The sequence below is a fragment of the Mustelus asterias genome, chromosome 8, assembly GCF_964213995.1.
Source record: "Mustelus asterias chromosome 8, sMusAst1.hap1.1, whole genome shotgun sequence".
NCBI lineage: Eukaryota > Metazoa > Chordata > Chondrichthyes > Carcharhiniformes > Triakidae > Mustelus > Mustelus asterias.
Window position 1 is genome coordinate 56,999,079 of NC_135808.1, and position 18,640 is coordinate 57,017,718.

Below are 18,640 nucleotides of genomic sequence, written 5' to 3' on the forward strand. Positions count from 1 at the left end.
TTGCTGTCATCAGACTTGTTGATCACATCTGCAATACATTATTGGACAGATCATCTGTCCAACAAGAGCTGATTAGATTTCAGTTCTAAATGTTCTGTTTCAGGACATTACATAGTTTGCATTGATGCAAAGGTTTGTTTGAGAAATGATTTTAGCAATTATGAGATTTTAGCACCTTTATGACAAAAGACACAGGGGCGACACCTGGCCCAGCCCACACTGTCAGAAATCCTGCTATGGCCAGGGACTCTCGCGAGATTTGCAATGGGAAGATCTCATATTGAAATTCTCCCCGTCCCCTGCCGGCGATGTAATCTGGTTCATGCCCAGTGAGGGTGTGAACCAGATTAGCATACATTAATGATGATTTAAATATTCAAATTCAGCTTTAAGACACATTGTCAGGGAAAATTAATGCTCCCACCAATCAGCGTGACATGAAGCCGATGGGAATCACTATTGGTCTCCAAAAATGGAGACCAGACATGATGGACCCGCCAGGGGGCTTGCAGGCCATTGCAGCCCTTGGGTGGTCAGGAACATGGCAGCACATTCCCTGGCACTACCCCTGGTACCCTGGCAGATTGGCATTGCCAGGTTGGAACAGCTAAGGGATGTGGCTTGAAGGGGTGGGGACTTTGATGAGCCTACAGTGGGGTCTTGCTCACTTGAGGGTGGGTCTCTGATACCAGCATTGGCGGGGTATTGGGTGGATCTGATGTCAGACATTGAAGGAGGCAGGGCGGAGTCTTTAACCTCACTTTGAAATCGGGGCACTCCCTGAGGAAAGGCCTTGAAGGCGACTTTAGGCCTTGCCCCCATCCTTCACATTGCGAATCATCCCCACCTCGTTAAAAATGACTAAGTGGGAGGGGATTGCAATTGGCATCGCGCCCACGGACCCGGCAGCCAGAGGTGACATTTAGTTATTTCTTTGGTGATATGCCCCCAGCTGTGATTACAACATTCTATTTGGTCTTATCTGTGTTTCTTCGATAGAAACTTCGTTCTTTCTGAACATGCCATTCACTCTTCCCAGTATAAGAACACAGACACATAATTTACTCTGAAATTTCCCTCAATGCCATAACAAAATTGCGTGTTTGGCAAAGCAGAGAGCAAGTCTTCGCTTTCTCTTCCATCCCTGCCTCCTCATACAACCAGACAGAAGCAGATTTCAGCTGTGTGTACATCAATGCATAAATTATCCTGGTATCCTGGAGGCACAATCTGATCTGTTGCGATGGTATAATTGCATTAGCACATTGGTGTGTCTTGCTCGTCATAACTTGGAGCGGAACTTTTTAAAATTGAGAATAATATAGAGAAGTTTAAGGTAAGAGGGAGGTGCAGTGGTCGTGTTATTTAAATAGTCTGCATGGCATCAAAACATAGTGCGATAGATGCATCTTGTTGCTTACACCTAAGAATTCAGCAGTTGGGTATTATTGTACTGAATTTATTTTCGACTGATTAATATTAGGATAAAGAGAGCAAATGATGTTGATAAGCTTCAGTATAAGTAGCTGTTGGCATTAGAAGCTGTCAATCAGAACACATTCAGGCACCACACTGACACGGATGCCATTTGTGATTGTTCTCTGTTGTTCCATTTAATGACAAAACCGATGAAGAGAGGTACAGTCTGAAAATGTTTGAGCCACTTAACTGATTGAGGCAGCCTTCCCTTAAGAGGTTGTGGGAAACCCACTTTATTGCTTGTTTGATATTGGGGATGGGGGTGTGGTCTCTGATACTGGCGTTGTCTAGAGAGCAGGCTTGATATCACCATTGGCGGGGCCTGTAGCCAGACATTAAAGTAGGCAGAGGGGAATCTTTAATCTCATTTTGAGATCGGGCGCTCCCTGAGGAACAGGCCTTGCCAGCATCTTTAGGCCTTGTCCCTGTCATTTACACTGTAAATCACCACCCAGCTCCCCCCCCTTACAAATGACTAAGTGGGAGAGGGTTACAATTGGGATAGCACCCATAGACCCGTGGGCCAGAGTGATACTTAGTAATTTTTTGTGAGGATTATGTCCACTACGTTTAGAAAATGCGATTTGATCTTACCTGCGTTTCTTCTCATTGTCTTAGAAATCAGATCTGTGAAGCAGAAAATGAATCAGCCAGAATCACCAAAAGCTGAGGAGGATGTAAATGTAGCTCAAGCCAGTGAAGAAAATCAAGGTAAAAATGGAGAGGAGAACTATTTCCTGTGTTTGACAGAGTGAATAAATCATTTGCAACCATTTCTTTCATAGACAATAATGTCCAGTTCTATTCAGTGTTTCCTCACCAAATGCCATATAGTGTGCCTGGTAGAAGAATGTTGTCGCACAATTTGCTCTGAGTCATTGGTCCGGTTAATTGAGATTGGGACGAACTTCACCCTGTTCCCTGCTGGCCATGCACCTCCACATGACCAAACAGATCATCACATTGTCCTTGATGCTATTAATTACTTTTACAATTGAATGCTCTCAAGTAAATTTACAATTTACCTGAAAGCACTCCATTTGTTGCCAGCATCAATCACTTCCTTGAATTTTCCTTTTTTCTTGTTTCTGTGTGAAGCTTTCAGGATTTTAGAAACTGTTTAAAAGGAGGATTTCATACCCAGGAATCGATTGGTTTGGAGCAATGATTGTTCCTAACTTCATTTCTTCTGCTTTTCTCAAATCAGAAGTGAAAAGTGTGCTAGGGGTTCGATAGGAACTTTGCAACCTCCACAGTGCACAGAGGTACTCGGGATGATGTGGGAAATAATTTAGAACGTAGCTACTATTGAACTGAATTTATTTTTGGACTGATTAATATTAGGATAAAGACAGCAGTTGATATTGATAAGTTTCAGTATAAATAGCTATTGGCATCAGAAGCCGTCAATGAGAATACACTCAGGCACCACACTGACATGACAGTCATTTGTGATTGTTCCCAGTTCCATTTAATGACAAACCGGTGAAGAAAGGTACAATCTGAAAATGCTTGAGCCACTTAACTTCCCTCAAGAGGATTGCTGATAACCCATTTTCTCTGAGTTTGGAGATAGTCTATTTCCAAAAACTGATGACGAGAGATATTGGAAAGCAAGCAGAAAACCTGACCCGTTTTATGGTTACAGTGGTTCCTTGTGTGTGATTGACAACATAACTTGCGAAGAAAAGTGGGATATTGAGAGATTGTGACAGCAATCCACAGCACCATCCAGGTTGATGGTTTCAAGTCTGTTAATGTAGAACTTCACACATTGTAATTTGATCAAATATTCTATTATAGTTCACACTACATTGCAGGAAATTGTTTGCAGGTTGTACCCAAATTTCTGCAGAGCACATGGTAGTCAGCAACCTTTACTCTCTCGAGCTGCTGTCGTCAGAACCACTCGTTGATGATTAGAATTCAGTTTATTAAAGTTTTTTTCAGGACTTTAAATCATTTGCATTGTTGCAAGGGTTTGTTTGAGAAATGGTTTTTGCAATTATAAGATGCTGGAACCTTTTCCAGGCTGACACTGGGTGGAATCTTACCAAAAAATGGCAAAGTGTCAGGGTCCGACTGTAAACCGGTGTTTCTCGCCGGATCAGAGGAATCCTTGTCAGGAAAGGTGGGCGTGTCTCACATCATCATTTTGAGCCCCCCCCACCCGAAAACAACAGTCATCGCTTGCATCTTCGCCTCTCTCTCCCACTACTGTCACGGGCCAATGCCTTGGCTTGTCCCTCTCCCCCTGGGGCTAAACTCACATCTGGGTAAATGTGTTGTAAACTTTGCTGATGTGGCCATGTTGGCAAGGTTTGAAAATACAGCTGGGGTCAATATTTGGCAGGGGGTGGTTAATACAAACAAAGAACAAAGAACAATACAGCACAGGAACAGGCCCTTCGGCCCTCCAAGCCCGCGCCGCTCCCCGGTCCAGGATTGAATCCTGAATCCAGGATCCCCGCCCAATTTTCCAGCCTATCTACATACCAATATCCTATCCACCGAGCTGTCCCCCACAGTTACGATGCTTTGTTCATTACAACCTATTAACTCACCCCCACCCCCCCATTCCAGACCATGTGATCTCCAGGGAGAGGCGAAAACCCAGAGTGAAAAACCCCAGGGCCAATATGGGGAAAAAAAAATCTGGGAAATTCCTCTCCGACCCCCTGAGGCGATCGAAACGAGTCCAGGAGATCACAATGGCCCTGATCGGAAAATGCTTCCCAACCCTAGTCATTTCCACTTCCACGAGAAACAAGGAACAATCAGCCCGCGCCGCTCCCTGGTCCAAACTAGACCACTCTTTTGTATCCCTCCATTCCCACTCCGTTCATATAGCTGTCTAGATAAGTCTTAAACGTTCCCAGTGTGTCCGCCTCCACCACCTTGCCCGGCAACACATTCCAGGCCCCCACGACCCTCTGTGTGAAATATGTCCTTCTGATATCTGTGTTAAACCTCCCCCCCTTCACCTTGAACCTATGACCCCTCGTGAACGTCACCACCGACCCGGGGAAAAGCTTCCCACCGTTCACCCTATCTATGCCTTTCATAATTTTATACACCTCTATTAAGTCTCCCCTCATCCTCCGTCTTTCCAAGGAGAACAACCCCAGTTTCCCCAATCTCTCCTCATAACCAAGCCCCTCCATACCAGGCAACATCCTGGTAAACCTCCTCTGTACTCTCTCCAAAGCCTCCACGTCCTTCTGGTAGTGTGGCGACCAGAACTGGACGCAGTATTCCAAATGCGGCCGAACCAACGTTCTATACATCTGCAACATCAGACCCCAACTTTTATACTCTAGTGATATTGAAATTTATTAAAGTATATTTAAATGAGGTTCTCTTCCTTTGTGGGCGTGACCCTCGTGATGTCACCAGCGAGAGGCAGGGAAAATCGTGCAATGTGATCTCTCCGGAGGGAATCGCCTTTCCAGATTTTCATCCTGGCACTCTTCTCTCTGATGGCGAAAGTGGGCTGACTGTTTGGAATTAATGCTATTTGCTCTTAACTGCATTTCTTCTTATTGCGTTAGAAAGCGGATCAGAGGAGCAGAAAATAAATGAGGCGGAATCGCAAAATGCTGAGGCTGAAAATGAAACTCCAGCCCATGAAAAAAAACAAGGTAAAAATGTAGAGGAGATGCTGGTTGATGAGGAAAATAAATATTCTGTACATTAGACAGAATGCAGTACTCATTAATATTCAACTTGTGACTTTAATCATAGATACTAAGGTATCTTTGACAGAAACTTTGTTCTTTCTGAACATGCCATTTACTCTTCTCAGTATAAAAATAAAGGCACATAATTTACACTGAAATTTCTCTCCATATCTTAATAAGTATTATTGGAGTATTGTGAACAGTTTTGGTCACCTAGTTACAGGAAGGATGTAAATAAGATTGAAAGAGTGCAGAGAAGGTTCACAAGGATGTTGCCGGGACTTGAGAAGCTGAGTTACAGAGAGAGATTGAATAGGTTGGGACTTTATTCCCTGGAGCGTAGAAGATTGAGGGGAGATTTGATAGAGGTGTATAAGATTTTGATGGGTATAGATAGAGTGAATGCAAGCAGGCTTTTTCCGCTGAGGCTGGGGGAGAAAAAAACCAGAGGGCATGGGTTAAGGGTGAAAGGAGAAAAGTTTAAAGGGAATATTAGGGGGGGCTTCTTCACGCAGAGAGTGGTGGGAGTGTGGAATGAGCTGCCGGATAAAGTGGTAACATTTAAGAAAAACTTGGACGGGTTCATGGATGAGAGTGGTGTGGAAGGATATGGTCCAAGTGCAGGTCAGTGGGACGAGGCAAAAAATGGTTCGGCACAGACAAGAAGGGCCAAAAGGACTGTTTCTGAGCTGTAATTTTCTATGGTTCTAAAATTGAAAATTTTGCAGAGCAGAAGGCAACCTTCTGTTCTGTCCCTGCCTCCCTATACAATCAGAGGCAGAATTCAGCTGCGCGTACGTTAATACAGATATTACACAATATGCTATTGAGGCCTGTTGCTTTGGTGTAAATGCATCTGCACATTTGTGTCTCATGCTTAGGCAAAAGCTGGAGTTGAACTTTTAAAAGTTGAAAGTAATGTTCTGAAGGTTACTGTTATGCACTGGCACTTCTGGCATCGTCAAAGACTTCAGACATCGTTGGGAACGAAAGATATTTATTGATAAAGAGAAACTTGGTATCGAGGTTTGCAGTCCTCAGCTGCCTTGGAGCCTGCCTGGCTTCTCCAGTCCTTACATGCTTACTACATGGCTTCCAGATGTACTCTACCTGAGGGAAGACTCCACCCTCTGGGGGGATTGCTTACTCTCAGTTCCCATTGGTCCGTCAAGCCAGATGACCGTTAAAGGGAGGTGCAATGGCAGTGTTAATCAGAGTGTGTGCACTAAGACATGGTGTGATAGATGAATCTAATTGTTTATGCTGAAGAATTGAGCAGATAGTTGCTATTGCACTGAAAGTATTTTTGACTGATTAATATTCAGATAAAGAGAGCAGATATTGATAAGCTTCAGTATAAGTAGCTGTTGGCATCGGAGACTCTCGCAAGAGAGACTGTAATGGCATTTACGATGGGAAGATCTCATGTTGAGATTCTCACTGCCGTTAGTCGGCGATGTAATCTGGTTCATGCCCAGCGAGGGTGTGAACCAGATTAGCATACATTAATGATGATTTAAATATTCAAATTCAGCTTCAAGACAAATTGTCAGGGAAAATTAATGCTCCCACCAGCTGGCGTGACGTGAAGCAGGCAGGCATCACTATTGGTCTCCAAAAAGGAGACTAGATGTAATGAACACGCCGGGGGCTTACAGGCCATTGCAGCCTCTGGGTGATACCCTGGCAGGTTGGCATTGCCAGGTTGGAACTATCAAGTGGTGTGGCCTTAAAGGGGCCGGGCCTGACGACGTGGTACCTTGGGTGATCCCATTGCGAGGTCCTGCTCACTTAAGGGGGGGAAGGGGACTTGATATCAGCACTGGCCGGCAGATAGGGGGAAAGGGGCTTGACATTGGCATTGACGGGACAGTGGAGGTGGACTGATGTCGGATATTGGAGGAGAGAGGTGGGAATCTTTAACCTCATTTTGTGATTGGGGCGTTCACCTGAGGAGCTGGCCTAGCCACCTCTTTAGGCCCTGCCCCCGTCATTTACATTGCGAATCACCACTCCCTCCATAAAAATGAATAAGTTGGAGAGGATTGCAATTGGGACCGTGCTCAAGGAACTGGCAGCCACAGATGACACTTTGTCATTATTTTTGGAAAATTACACTCACTATGTTTACAAGATGCTATTTGCTCTAACCTCTGTTTCTTCTGATTATCTTAGAATTCAGATCTGTGAAGCAGGAAAGAAATCAGCCAGAGTCACCAAAAGCTGAGAACGAAAATGCAACTCAAGGCAGTGAAGAAAATCAAGGTAAAAATGGAGAGGGAAACTATTTCCTGTGTTTTACAGAATGGATAGATCATTTGCAACCATTTCTTCTGCAAACAAAAATGTCCAGTTGTGATCAGTATAGTGTTTCTTCACCAAATTTACTCTGCCTGGTAGAAGAATGTTGTCACCCAATTTGCTCTGAGTTTCTTGTCCAGCCAATTAAGATTTGGGAGAAAACTGCACCTGTTCCCTGCTGGCCGTGCACCTCCATGTTACCAAACAGATCATCACATTTTCCTCGCTACTATTGTACACTCTATTTTCAGCCTGTGGCACTCTTCTCTCTGATGGTGAAAGTGGGCTGACTGTTTGGAATTAATGCTATTTGCTCTTAACTGCATTTCTTCTAATGGCATTAGAAAGCGGATCAGAGGAACAGAAAGTAAATGAGGCGGAATCGCAAAATGCTGAGGCTGAAAATGAAACTACAGCCCATGAAAAAAAACAAGGTAAAAATGTAGAGGAGATGCTGGTTGATGAGGAAAATAAATATTCTGTACATTAGACAGAATGCAGTACTCATTAATATTCAGCTTGTGACTTTAATCATAGTTACTAAGATATCTTTGATAGAAACTTTGTTCTTTCTGAACATGCCATTTACTCTTCTCAGTATAAAAATAAAGGCACATAATTTACTCTGAAATTTCTCTCAATATCTAAATAAAATTTGAAAATTTTGCAGAGCAGAAAGCAAGTCGTCACCTTCTGTTCTGTCGTTGCCTCCCTATACAACCAGCTGCGTGTACGTTAATACAGAAATTAGACAATATGCTATTGAGGCCTGTTGTGTTGGTGTAAATGCATCTGCACATTTGTGTCCCATGCTTAGGCAAAACCTGGAGTTGAATTTTTTAAAGTTGAAAGTAATGTTCTGAAGGTTACTGTTATGCACTGGCATTTCTGGCATTGTCAAAGACTTCAGACATTGTTAGGAATGAAAGAAATGTATTGATAAAGAGAAACTTGATATCGATGTTTGCAGTCCTCAGCTGTCCTGGAGACTGCCTGGCTTCTCCAGTCCTCACATTCTTACTACATGGCTTCCAGACGTATTCTGCCTGAGGGAAGACTCCATCCTCTGGAGTGATCACTTACTCTCAGTTCCCATTGGTCCCTCAAGCCACATGACGGTAAAAGAAAGGTGCAATGGCAGTGTTAATCAGAGTGTGTGCACTAAAACACGGTGTGATAGATGAATCTAATTGTTTATGCTGAAGAATTGAGCAAATAGTTGCTATTGTACAGAAAGTATGTTTGACTGATTAATATTCGGATAGAGAGAGCAGATGATATTAATAAGCTTCAGTATAAGTAGCTGTTGGCATCGGAGACTCACGCATGAGAGACTATAATGAATATTGGGCAGAATGCAAAGCTGATTAAGATTCAGCTCTTGACTTTAATCACAGGTGCTCAGCTGTCTTTAATAGAAACTTTATTCTTTCTGGAAAAGCCAATGACTTTTCCCAGTATAAGAATACAGGCACATAATTTACTCTGTAATTTCCTGCAATGCCTGAACAAAATTGAGTATTTGGCAGAACAGAGAACAAGTCCTTGCCTCCTGTGCTGTCCCTGCATCCTCATACAACCAGATGGAAGCAGATTTCAGCTGTATGCACATCAATGCACAAATGATCCTGCAGTCCTAGAGGCACAATAGGATCTTTGGGCCTGTTGCTTTGGTTTATTGCATTAGCACATTGGTGCCTCATGCTCGACAAAACTTGGAGCTGAACTTTTAGAAGTTGAGAATATTGAGATTCTCACCGCCCCCAGCTGATGATGTAATCTGGTTCATGCCCAGTAAGGGGTGAACCAGATTAGCATAGATTAATGATGGTTTAAATATTAAAATTCAGCTCTTAGAATAATTGTCAGGGAAAATTAATGCTCATACCAACAAACTGGTTGACGTAGAGCTGACGGGAATTACTATTCGTCTCCAAAACCAGAGACCAGGCGTGATGAACATGCTGGGGGGCTTTCAGGTCATTGCGGCCCCCGGGAGGTCAGAGACATGTCTGGACTGTGTCCTGACACTGCCCTTGTACTATGGCAGGAGGGCATTGCCATATTGGAACAGCCAAGGTTTATGGCCTGAAGGGGTGGAGCCTTTGATGATCCCACACACAGCAGGATGTAGCTCACTTGATGGTGGGGAGCAGGGTCTCTGATACTGGCGTCGGCCGGGGGTGGGGTAGTGCTTAAGACAGGCATGGGCGGGGCAGTGGATGGGACTGATGCCGGACATTGGGAGAGACAGAGGAGAGTGGGAGGGGATTGCAATTGGGATCGCGCTCACGGAACCGGCGACCAGAGATGACACTGAGAGGCCAATTTTACCAAATCGGGACTAAGTGCCGGGAGTGGCCGTAAATCAGACCCGCGCTCCAGCGCCCCCATACGCCTTTTTTCGGAGCGGGTCTAGTGGGCAGGGCCTAGCGCATTTGCATCTGTCGGAGCGCCGAACTGCGCATGCACAGTTCGGGAAGAATCTGACAGAACGCGCCCGGGCGCAAAACAAAAAGCAGAGAGCGGAAAAAGCCTCTCTGCCATTCATCCTCTGGTCGGGGGGGGGGGGGGGGGGGGGGTGATGGCGGGGATGTGACATCTCATTCCCTGGGGGTGGGGTGGAGGGGGGGGGTGTGATGTCTCATTCCCTGGGGGAGGGAGGTCTGCTGCGTGTCTGTGGTCGATCGCTCCTGGCACCATCACTGGTACACTACCAGCCACAGATTACTCTTCCCTGCATGTGTGTGAGAGAGCGGGTGAGATGGCTGTGGCTGGTAGTGTACCAGTGAATGATCCCTCACACCCTTCTCTCCTCCCCCCCGAGGATGAGACGTGACACTCCCTCCCTTCCCACAACCCCGGGGATGATATGTCCCCCTCCCCTCCCACCACCCCCCCCCCCCCCCCCCCCCCCCCCCGCCAGGAGGGCAATGTGGGCTCACCCCCTCTCCTCATCCCCCCCCGCCCCCCCCCCCCCACCAGAGTTCCAACTGGGCCCGTCCCCCCTCCTCCGGCAGACGCCAGCGGACCTGTGTGAAGCCCGGTCACTTCAGCCGTGGCTCGAAGTCAGTGTCCAGGAACATGCTGCAGGCTGTCGAAGGACTGAAGGTGAGCGGGAAGGATGGTGGAGGGAGCCCACGATCGAGGTAGGTTAGGGGTGTGCTCTGCCGGGGGGGGGCCTGCTTCCCAGAGGGGTCTGATCCTGGGGTGGGGGGGGAGGGGGGGCTACCTCCCAGAGGGATCCGACCCCGGGGGGGGAGGAGGGGCTACCTCCCAGAGGGGTCCGATCCCGGGGGGAGGGGGGGGGGTCTGCCAGGGTGGTTAGAGGGGGTGTCCGCGAAGGGTGGGCCTCGGCGATTCCCCTGCCGAATAAACGTGCAAGTTGGACTTTTATTTATCAGGTCGGTAAAGGCGTGGACGCGAATTGGGCCGAATGCTGGTAAAGGGGGAATTGATGGTAAAGTTGGGCGCGCGCTGCATGCATTTAAATCGTCGCGCCGGCCGATTTGGGCACGCACCGGAACGGCGCCCGAATCGGCCATTGGTAAAGGCGCGATCCGCTAGGAATCGGGTGCGGATCGCGGCATAGGCCCGACGCCCAACTTTACCACCGCGAAGTTTTGGTAAAATCGGGCCCTGAGTCTTTTTTTGAGAATTATGCCCAATGTATTTACAAAATGCTATTTGGTCTTAACTGTGTTTCTTCTGATTGTCTTAGAATTCAGATCAGTGAAGCAGGAAAGAAATGAGGCAGAATCGCCAAAAGCTGAGGATGAAAATACAACTCAGGCCAGTGAAAAAAGTGAAGGTAAAAATGGAGAGGAGAGCTATTTTCTGTGCTTGACAGAGTGGATAAATCATTTGCAACCATTTTGTCTGTGGACACAATATCCAGCTTTGATCAGTTCATAGTGTTTCCTCATCATATGCCATTTACTCTGCCTTGTAGAAGAATGTTGTCACACAAATTGCTCCGACTCTTTTGTCCAGTTAATTGAGATTTGGGAGAAAACTTCACCTGTTCCTGCTGGCTGTGCACCTTCACATTACCAAACAGATCATCACATTTTCCACGGCATTATTACACACACAATTTACCTGAAAGCACCCGATTTGTTGGCAGCATCACTGCCTAAAATTTTCTTCTTGCACATCTATCTCTCAGAGCCAGGAATCCCTTGGTTTGGAATAAGCAATGATTGTTCTGAACTTGATATTTTCTGTTTCTCCCAAATTCCCAAGTGAAAAGTGTGCTCGGGGTTTGATAGGAACTTTACAACCTCCACAATGCACAGAGGGTACTCCGGGTGATGAGGAAAATCAATATTCTGAATATTGAACAGAATGCAAAGCTGATTAATATTCAGCTCTTGACTTTAATCACAGGTGCTCAGCTGTCTTTGATAGAAACTTTGTTGTTTCGGAACATGCCATTAACTCTTCCCAGTAGAAGAATACAGGCACTTAATTTCCTCTGAAATTTCCTGCAATGCCATAACAAAATTGTGTGTTTGGCAGAGCAGAGAGCAAGTCCTCGCTTTCTGTTCTGCCCTGCCTCCTCATACAACCAGATAGAAGCAGATTTCAGCTGTATGTACATCAATCGCAATTAGGATCACCCAACTGACCCGGCGGTAACATCACTGTGTTTCCCGCTGGAGATGACATTTAGTGGCTGTAATTCTCCAAAAAAAAGACAATGTGCTCAGTGGTTAGCACTGCTGCCTCACAGCACCAGGGAGCCAGGTTCAATTTCTAGCTTGGGTCACTGTCTGTGCGGAGTCTGCACATTCTCCTTGTGTTTGCATGGGTTTCCTCCGGGTGCTCCGGTTTCCTCCCACAGTCTGAAAGACTTGCTGGTTAGGTGCATTGGCCATGCTAAATTCTCTGTGTACCCGAACAGGCGCCAGAGTGAGGCGACTCGGGGATTGTCACAGTAACTTCATTGCAATGTTAATGTAAGCCTACTTGTGACGCTAATAAATAAACTTTTTTTTCAAAGAAAATGCTCTTTGTTCTTCCTTGCATTACTTCTGATTGTCTTAGAATTCAGATCTGAGAAGCAACAAATAAATCAGGCCGAGTTGCCAAAAGCTGAGGATGAAAATGCAACCCAAACCAGTGAAGAAAATCAAGGTAAAAATGGAGAGAATTATTTCCTGTGTTTGACAGGGTGGATAAGATTTTTGCAACCATTTCTTCTGTAGACAAAAATGTCCAGTTGTGATCAGTACACAGGATTTCCTCACCTAATGTCATTTACTGTGCCTGGTCGAAAAATGTTGTCACACAATTTGCTGAGTCTTTTGTCCAGTCGCTTGGGATTGGGACAAAACCTCACTCTGTTCCCTGCTGGCCGTGCACCTCCACATTACCAAAAAGATCATCACATTTTCCTCAGCGCTATTATACACAGAATTTACCTGAAAACACTCAATGTAGCATCACTTCCTGGAACTTTCTTTATGTATCTGTATTTTGAATTTTACAAACTGTTTAAAAGGAGGATTTCAGACCCAGGAATTGATTGGTTTGGAATTAGCAATGATTGTTCTGAACTTCATTTCTTCTGCTTTTCTCAAATCATAAGTGAAAAGTGTGCTAGGGGTTCGATAGGAACTTTGCAACCTCCACAGTGCACAGAGGTACTCAGGATGATATGGGAAATAATTTAGAAGGTAGCTACTGTTGAACTGAATTTATTTTTGGACTGATTAATATTAGGATAAAGAGAGCAGTTGATATTGATAATTTTCGGTATAAGTAGCTATTGGCATCAGAAACTGTCAATCAGAATACATGATGTGGAGATGCCGGCGCTGGACAGGGGTAAACACAGTAAGAGTTTTAGCAACACCGGGTTAAAGTCCAACAGATTTATTTGGTAGAAAATGCCATTAGCTTTCGGAGCGCTGCTCCTTCGTCAGATGGAGTGGATATCTGATGAAGGAGCAGCGCTCCAAAAGCTAATGGCATTTGCTACCAAACAAACCTGTTGGACTTTAACCTGGTGTTGTTAAAACTCTTACTGTAATCAGAGTACATTTAGGCACCACACTGACATGACAGTCATTTGTGATTGTTCCCAGTTCCATTCAATAACAAACCGGTGAAGAAAGGTACAATCTGAAAATGCTTGAGCCACTTAACTTCCCTCAAGTGGATTGCTGATAACACATTTTCTCTGAGTTTGGAGATAGTCTATTTCCAAAAACTGATGATGAGAGATATTGGGAAGCAAGCAGAAAACCTGACCCGTTTTATGGTTACAGTGGTTCCTTGTGTGTGATTGACAACATAACTTGCGAAGAAAAGTGGGATATTGAGAGATTGTGACAGCAATCCACAGCACCATCCAGGTTGATGGTTTCAAGTCTGTTAATGTAGAACTTCACACATTGTAATTTGATCAAATATTCTATTATAGTTCACACTACATTGCAGGAAATTGTTTGCAGGTTGTACCCAAATTTCTGCAGAGCACATGGTAGTCAGCAACCTTTACTCTCTCGAGCTGCTGTCGTCAGAACCACTCGATGATTAGAATTCCGTTTATTAAAGTTTTTTTCAGGACTTTAAATCATTTGCATTGTTGCAAGGGTTTGTTTGAGAAATGGTTTTTGCAATTATAAGATGCTGGAACCTGTTCCAGGCTGACACTGGGTGGAATCTTACCAAAAAATGGCAAAGTGTCAGGGTCCGACTGTAAACCGGTGTTTCTCGCCAGATCAGAGGAATCCTTGTCAGGAAAGGTGGGCGTGTCTCACATCATCATTTTGAGGCCCCCCACCCCCCCCCCCCCGAAAACAACAGTCATTGCTTGCATCTTCGCCTCTCCCACTACTGTCACGGGCCAGTGCCTTGGCATGTCCCTCTCCCCCTGGGGCTAAACTCACATCTGGGTAAATGTGTTGTAAACTTTGCTGATGTGGCCATGTTGGCAAGGTTTGAAAATACAGCTGGGGTCAATATTTGGCAGGGGGTGGTTAATGATATTGAAATTTATTAAAGTATATTTAAATGAGGTTCTCTTCCTTTGTGGGCGTGACCCTCGTGATGTCACCAGCGAGAGGCAGGGAAAATCGTGCAATGTGATCTCTCCGGAGGGAATCGCCTTTCCAGATTTTCATCCTGGCACTCTTCTCTCTGATGGCGAAAGTGGGCTGACTGTTTGGAATTAATGTTATTTGCTCTTAACTGCATTTCTTCTTATTGCGTTAGAAAGCGGATCAGAGGAGCAGAAAATAAATGAGGCGGAATCGCAAAATGCTGAGGCTGAAAATGAAACTCCAGCCCATGAAAAAAACAAGGTAAAAATGTAGAGGAGATGCTGGTTGATGAGGAAAATACATATTCTGTACATTAGACAGAATGCAGTACTCATTAATATTCAACTTGTGACTTTAATCATAGATACTAAGGTATCTTTGACAGAAACTTTGTTCTTTCTGAACATGCCATTTACTCTTCTCAGTATAAAAATAAAGGCACATAATTTACACTGAAATTTCTCTCCATATCTTAATAAGTATTATTGGAGTATTGTGTACAGTTTTGGTCACCTAGTTACAGGAAGGATGTAAATAAGGTTGAAAGAGTGCAGAGAAGGTTCACAAGGATGTTGCCGGGACTGGAGAAGCTGAGTTACAGAGAGAGATTGAATAGGTTGGGACTTTATTCCCTGGAGCGTAGAAGATTGAGGGGAGATTTGATAGAGGTGTATAAGATTTTGATGGGTATAGATAGAGTGAATGCAAGCAGGCTTTTTCCGCTGAGGCTGGGGGAGAAAAAAACCAGAGGGCATGGGTTAAGGGTGAAAGGAGAAAAGTTTAAAGGGAATATTAGGGGCGGCTTCTTCACGCAGAGAGTGGTGGGAGTGTGGAATGAGCTGCCGGATAAAGTGGTAACATTTAAGAAAAACTTGGACGGGTTCATGGATGAGAGCGGTGTGGAAGGATGTGGTCCAAGTGCAGGTCAGTGGGACGAAAAAATGGTTCGGCACAGACAAGAAGGGCCAAAAGGACTGTTTCTGAGCTGTAATTTTCTATGGTTCTAAAATTGAAAATTTTGCAGAGCAGAAAGCAACCTTCTGTTCTGTCCCTGCCTCCCTATACAATCAGATAGAGGCAGAATTCAGCTGCGCGTACGTTAATACAGATATTACACAATATGCTATTGAGGCCTGTTGCTTTGGTGTAAATGCATCTGCACATTTGTGTCTCATGCTTAGGCAAAACCTGGAGTTGAACTTTTAAAAGTTGAAAGTAATGTTCTGAAGGTTACTGTTATGCACTGGCACTTCTGGCATCGTTAAAGACTTCAGACATCGTTGGGAACGAAAGATATTTATTGATAAAGAGAAACTTGGTATCGAGGTTTGCAGTCCTCAGCTGCCTTGGAGCCTGCCTGGCTTCTCCAGTCCTTACATGCTTACTACATGGCTTCCAGATGTACTCTACCTGAGGGAAGACTCCACCCTCTGGGGGGATTGCTTACTCTCAGTTCCCATTGGTCCGTCAAGCCAGATGACCGTTAAAGGGAGGTGCATTGGCAGTGTTAATCAGAGTGTGTGCACTAAGACATGGTGTGATAGATGAATCTAATTGTTTATGCTGAAGAATTGAGCAGATAGTTGCTATTGCACTGAAAGTATTTTTGACTGATTAATATTCAGATAAAGAGAGCAGATGATATTGATAAGCTTCAGTATAAGTAGCTGTTGGCATCGGAGACTCTCGCAAGAGAGACTGTAATGGCATTTACGATGGGAAGATCTCATGTTGAGGTTCTCACTGCCGTTAGTCGGCGATGTAATCTGGTTCATGCTCAGCGAGGGTGTGAACCAGATTAGCATACATTAATGATGATTTAAATATTCAAATTCAGCTTCAAGACAAATTGTCAGGGAAAATTAATGCTCCCACCAGCTGGCGTGACGTGAAGCAGGCAGGCATCACTATTGGTCTCCAAAAAGGAGACTAGATGTAATGAACACGCCGGGGGCTTACAGGCCATTGCAGCCTCTGGGTGATACCCTGGCAGGTTGGCATTGCCAGGTTGGAACTATCAAGTGGTGTGGCCTTAAAGGGGCCGGGCCTGACGACGTGGTAACTTGGGTGATCCCATTGCGAGGTCCTGCTCACTTAAGGGGGGGAAGGGGACTTGATATCAGCACTGGCCGGCGGATAGGGGGAAAGGGGCTTGACATTGGCATTGACGGGACAGTGGAGGTGGACTGATGTCGGATATTGGAGGAGAGAGGTGGGAATCTTTAACCTCATTTTGTGATTGGGGCGTTCACCTGAGGAGCTGGCCTTGCCACCTCTTTAGGCCCTGCCCCCGTCATTTACATTGCGAATCACCACTCCCTCCATAAAAATGAATAAGTTGGAGAGGATTGCAATTGGGACCGTGCTCAAGGAACTGGCAGCCACAGATGACACTTTGTCATTATTTTTGGAAAATTACACTCACTATGTTTACAAGATGCTATTTGCTCTAACCTCTGTTTCTTCTGATTATCTTAGAATTCAGATCTGTGAAGCAGGAAAGAAATCAGCCAGAGTCACCAAAAGCTGAGAACGAAAATGCAACTCAAGGCGGTGAAGAAAATCAAGGTAAAAATGGAGAGGGAAACTATTTCCTGTGTTTTACAGAATGGATAGATCATTTGCAACCATTTCTTCTGCAGACAAAAATGTCCAGTTGTGATCAGTATAGTGTTTCTTCACCAAATTTACTCTGCCTGGTAGAAGAATGTTGTCACACAATTTGCTCTGAGTTTCTTGTCCAGCCAATTAAGATTTGGGAGAAAACTGCACCTGTTCCCTGCTGGCCGTGCACCTCCATGTTACCAAACAGATCATCACATTTTCCTCGCCACTATTGTACACTCAATTTTCAGCCTGTGGCACTCTTCTCTCTGATGGCGAAAGTGGGCTGACTGTTTGGAATTAATGCTATTTGCTCTTAACTGCATTTCTTCTAATTGCATTAGAAAGCGGATCAGAGGAGCAGAAAATAAATGAGGCGGAATCGCAAAATGCTGAGGCTGAAAATGAAACTCCACCCCATGAAAAAAAACAAGGTAAAAATGTAGAGGAGATGCTGGTTGATGAGGAAAATAAATATTCTGTACATTAGACAGAATGCAGTACTCATTAATATTCAGCTTGTGACTTTAATCATAGTTACTAAGATATCTTTGATAGAAACTTTGTTCTTTCTGAACATGCCATTTACTCTTCTCAGTATAAAAATAAAGGCACATAATTTACTCTGAAATTTCTCTCAATATCTAAATAAAATTTGAAAATTTTGCAGAGCAGAAAGCAAGTCGTCACCTTCTGTTCTGTCATTGCCTCCCTATACAACCAGCTGCGTGTACGTTAATACAGAAATTAGACAATATGCTATTGAGGCCTGTTGCGTTGGTGTAAATGCATCTGCACATTTGTGTTCCATGCTTAGGCAAAACCTGGAGTTGAATTTTTTAAAGTTGAAAGTAATGTTCTGAAGGTTACTGTTATGCACTGGCATTTCTGGCATTGTCAAAGACTTCAGACATTGTTAGGAATGAAAGAAATGTATTGATAAAGAGAAACTTGATATCGATGTTTGCAGTCCTCAGCTGTCCTGGAGACTGCCTGGCTTCTCCAGTCCTCACATTCTTACTACATGGCTTCCAGACGTATTCTGCCTGAGGGAAGACTCCATCCTCTGGAGTGATCACTTACTCTCAGTTCCCATTGGTCCCTCAAGCCACATGACGGTAAAAGAAAGGTGCAATGGCAGTGTTAATCAGAGTGTGTGCACTAAAACACGGTGTGATAGATGAATCTAATTGTTTATGCTGAAGAATTGAGCAAATAGTTGCTATTGTACAGAAAGTATGTTTGACTGATTAATATTCGGATAGAGAGAGCAGATGATATTGATAAGCTTCAGTATAAGTAGCTGTTGGCATCGGAGACTCACGCGTGAGAGACTATAATGAATATTGGGCAGAATGCAAAGCTGATTAAGATTCAGCTCTTGACTTTAATCACAGGTGCTCAGCTGTCTTTAATAGAAACTTTATTCTTTCTGGAAAAGCCAATGACTTTTCCCAGTATAAGAATACAGGCACTTAATTTACTCTGTAATTTCCTGCAATGCCTGAACAAAATTGAGTATTT

The 18,640-nt window shown here is 44.5% G+C and overlaps 1 protein-coding gene across 24 annotated transcripts in view; it reads left to right on the forward strand.

The window, feature by feature from the left end:
* LOC144497181 (uncharacterized) overlaps window positions 1-18,640 on the forward strand; it is a 41,458-nt gene that overhangs the window by 3,692 nt on the left and 19,126 nt on the right. For 10 of the 24 annotated variants that reach the window (XM_078218027.1, XM_078218026.1, XM_078218030.1 and 7 more), the window contains 9 exons: window positions 2,098-2,190; window positions 5,031-5,120; window positions 7,335-7,424; window positions 7,805-7,894; window positions 11,182-11,271; window positions 12,510-12,599; window positions 14,685-14,781; window positions 16,998-17,080; window positions 17,461-17,550. In XM_078218027.1, the coding sequence (XP_078074153.1) occupies window positions 2,098-2,190; window positions 5,031-5,120; window positions 7,335-7,424; window positions 7,805-7,894; window positions 11,182-11,271; window positions 12,510-12,599; window positions 14,685-14,781; window positions 16,998-17,080; window positions 17,461-17,550 (813 nt within the window). Of the gene's footprint in view, window positions 1-2,097; window positions 2,191-5,030; window positions 5,129-7,334; window positions 7,425-7,804; window positions 7,895-11,181; window positions 11,272-12,509; window positions 12,600-14,684; window positions 14,782-16,990; window positions 17,081-17,460; window positions 17,551-18,640 lie in introns of those variants that run through there. The other 14 variants (XM_078218039.1, XM_078218033.1, XM_078218038.1 and 11 more) reach the window with 12 other exon arrangements.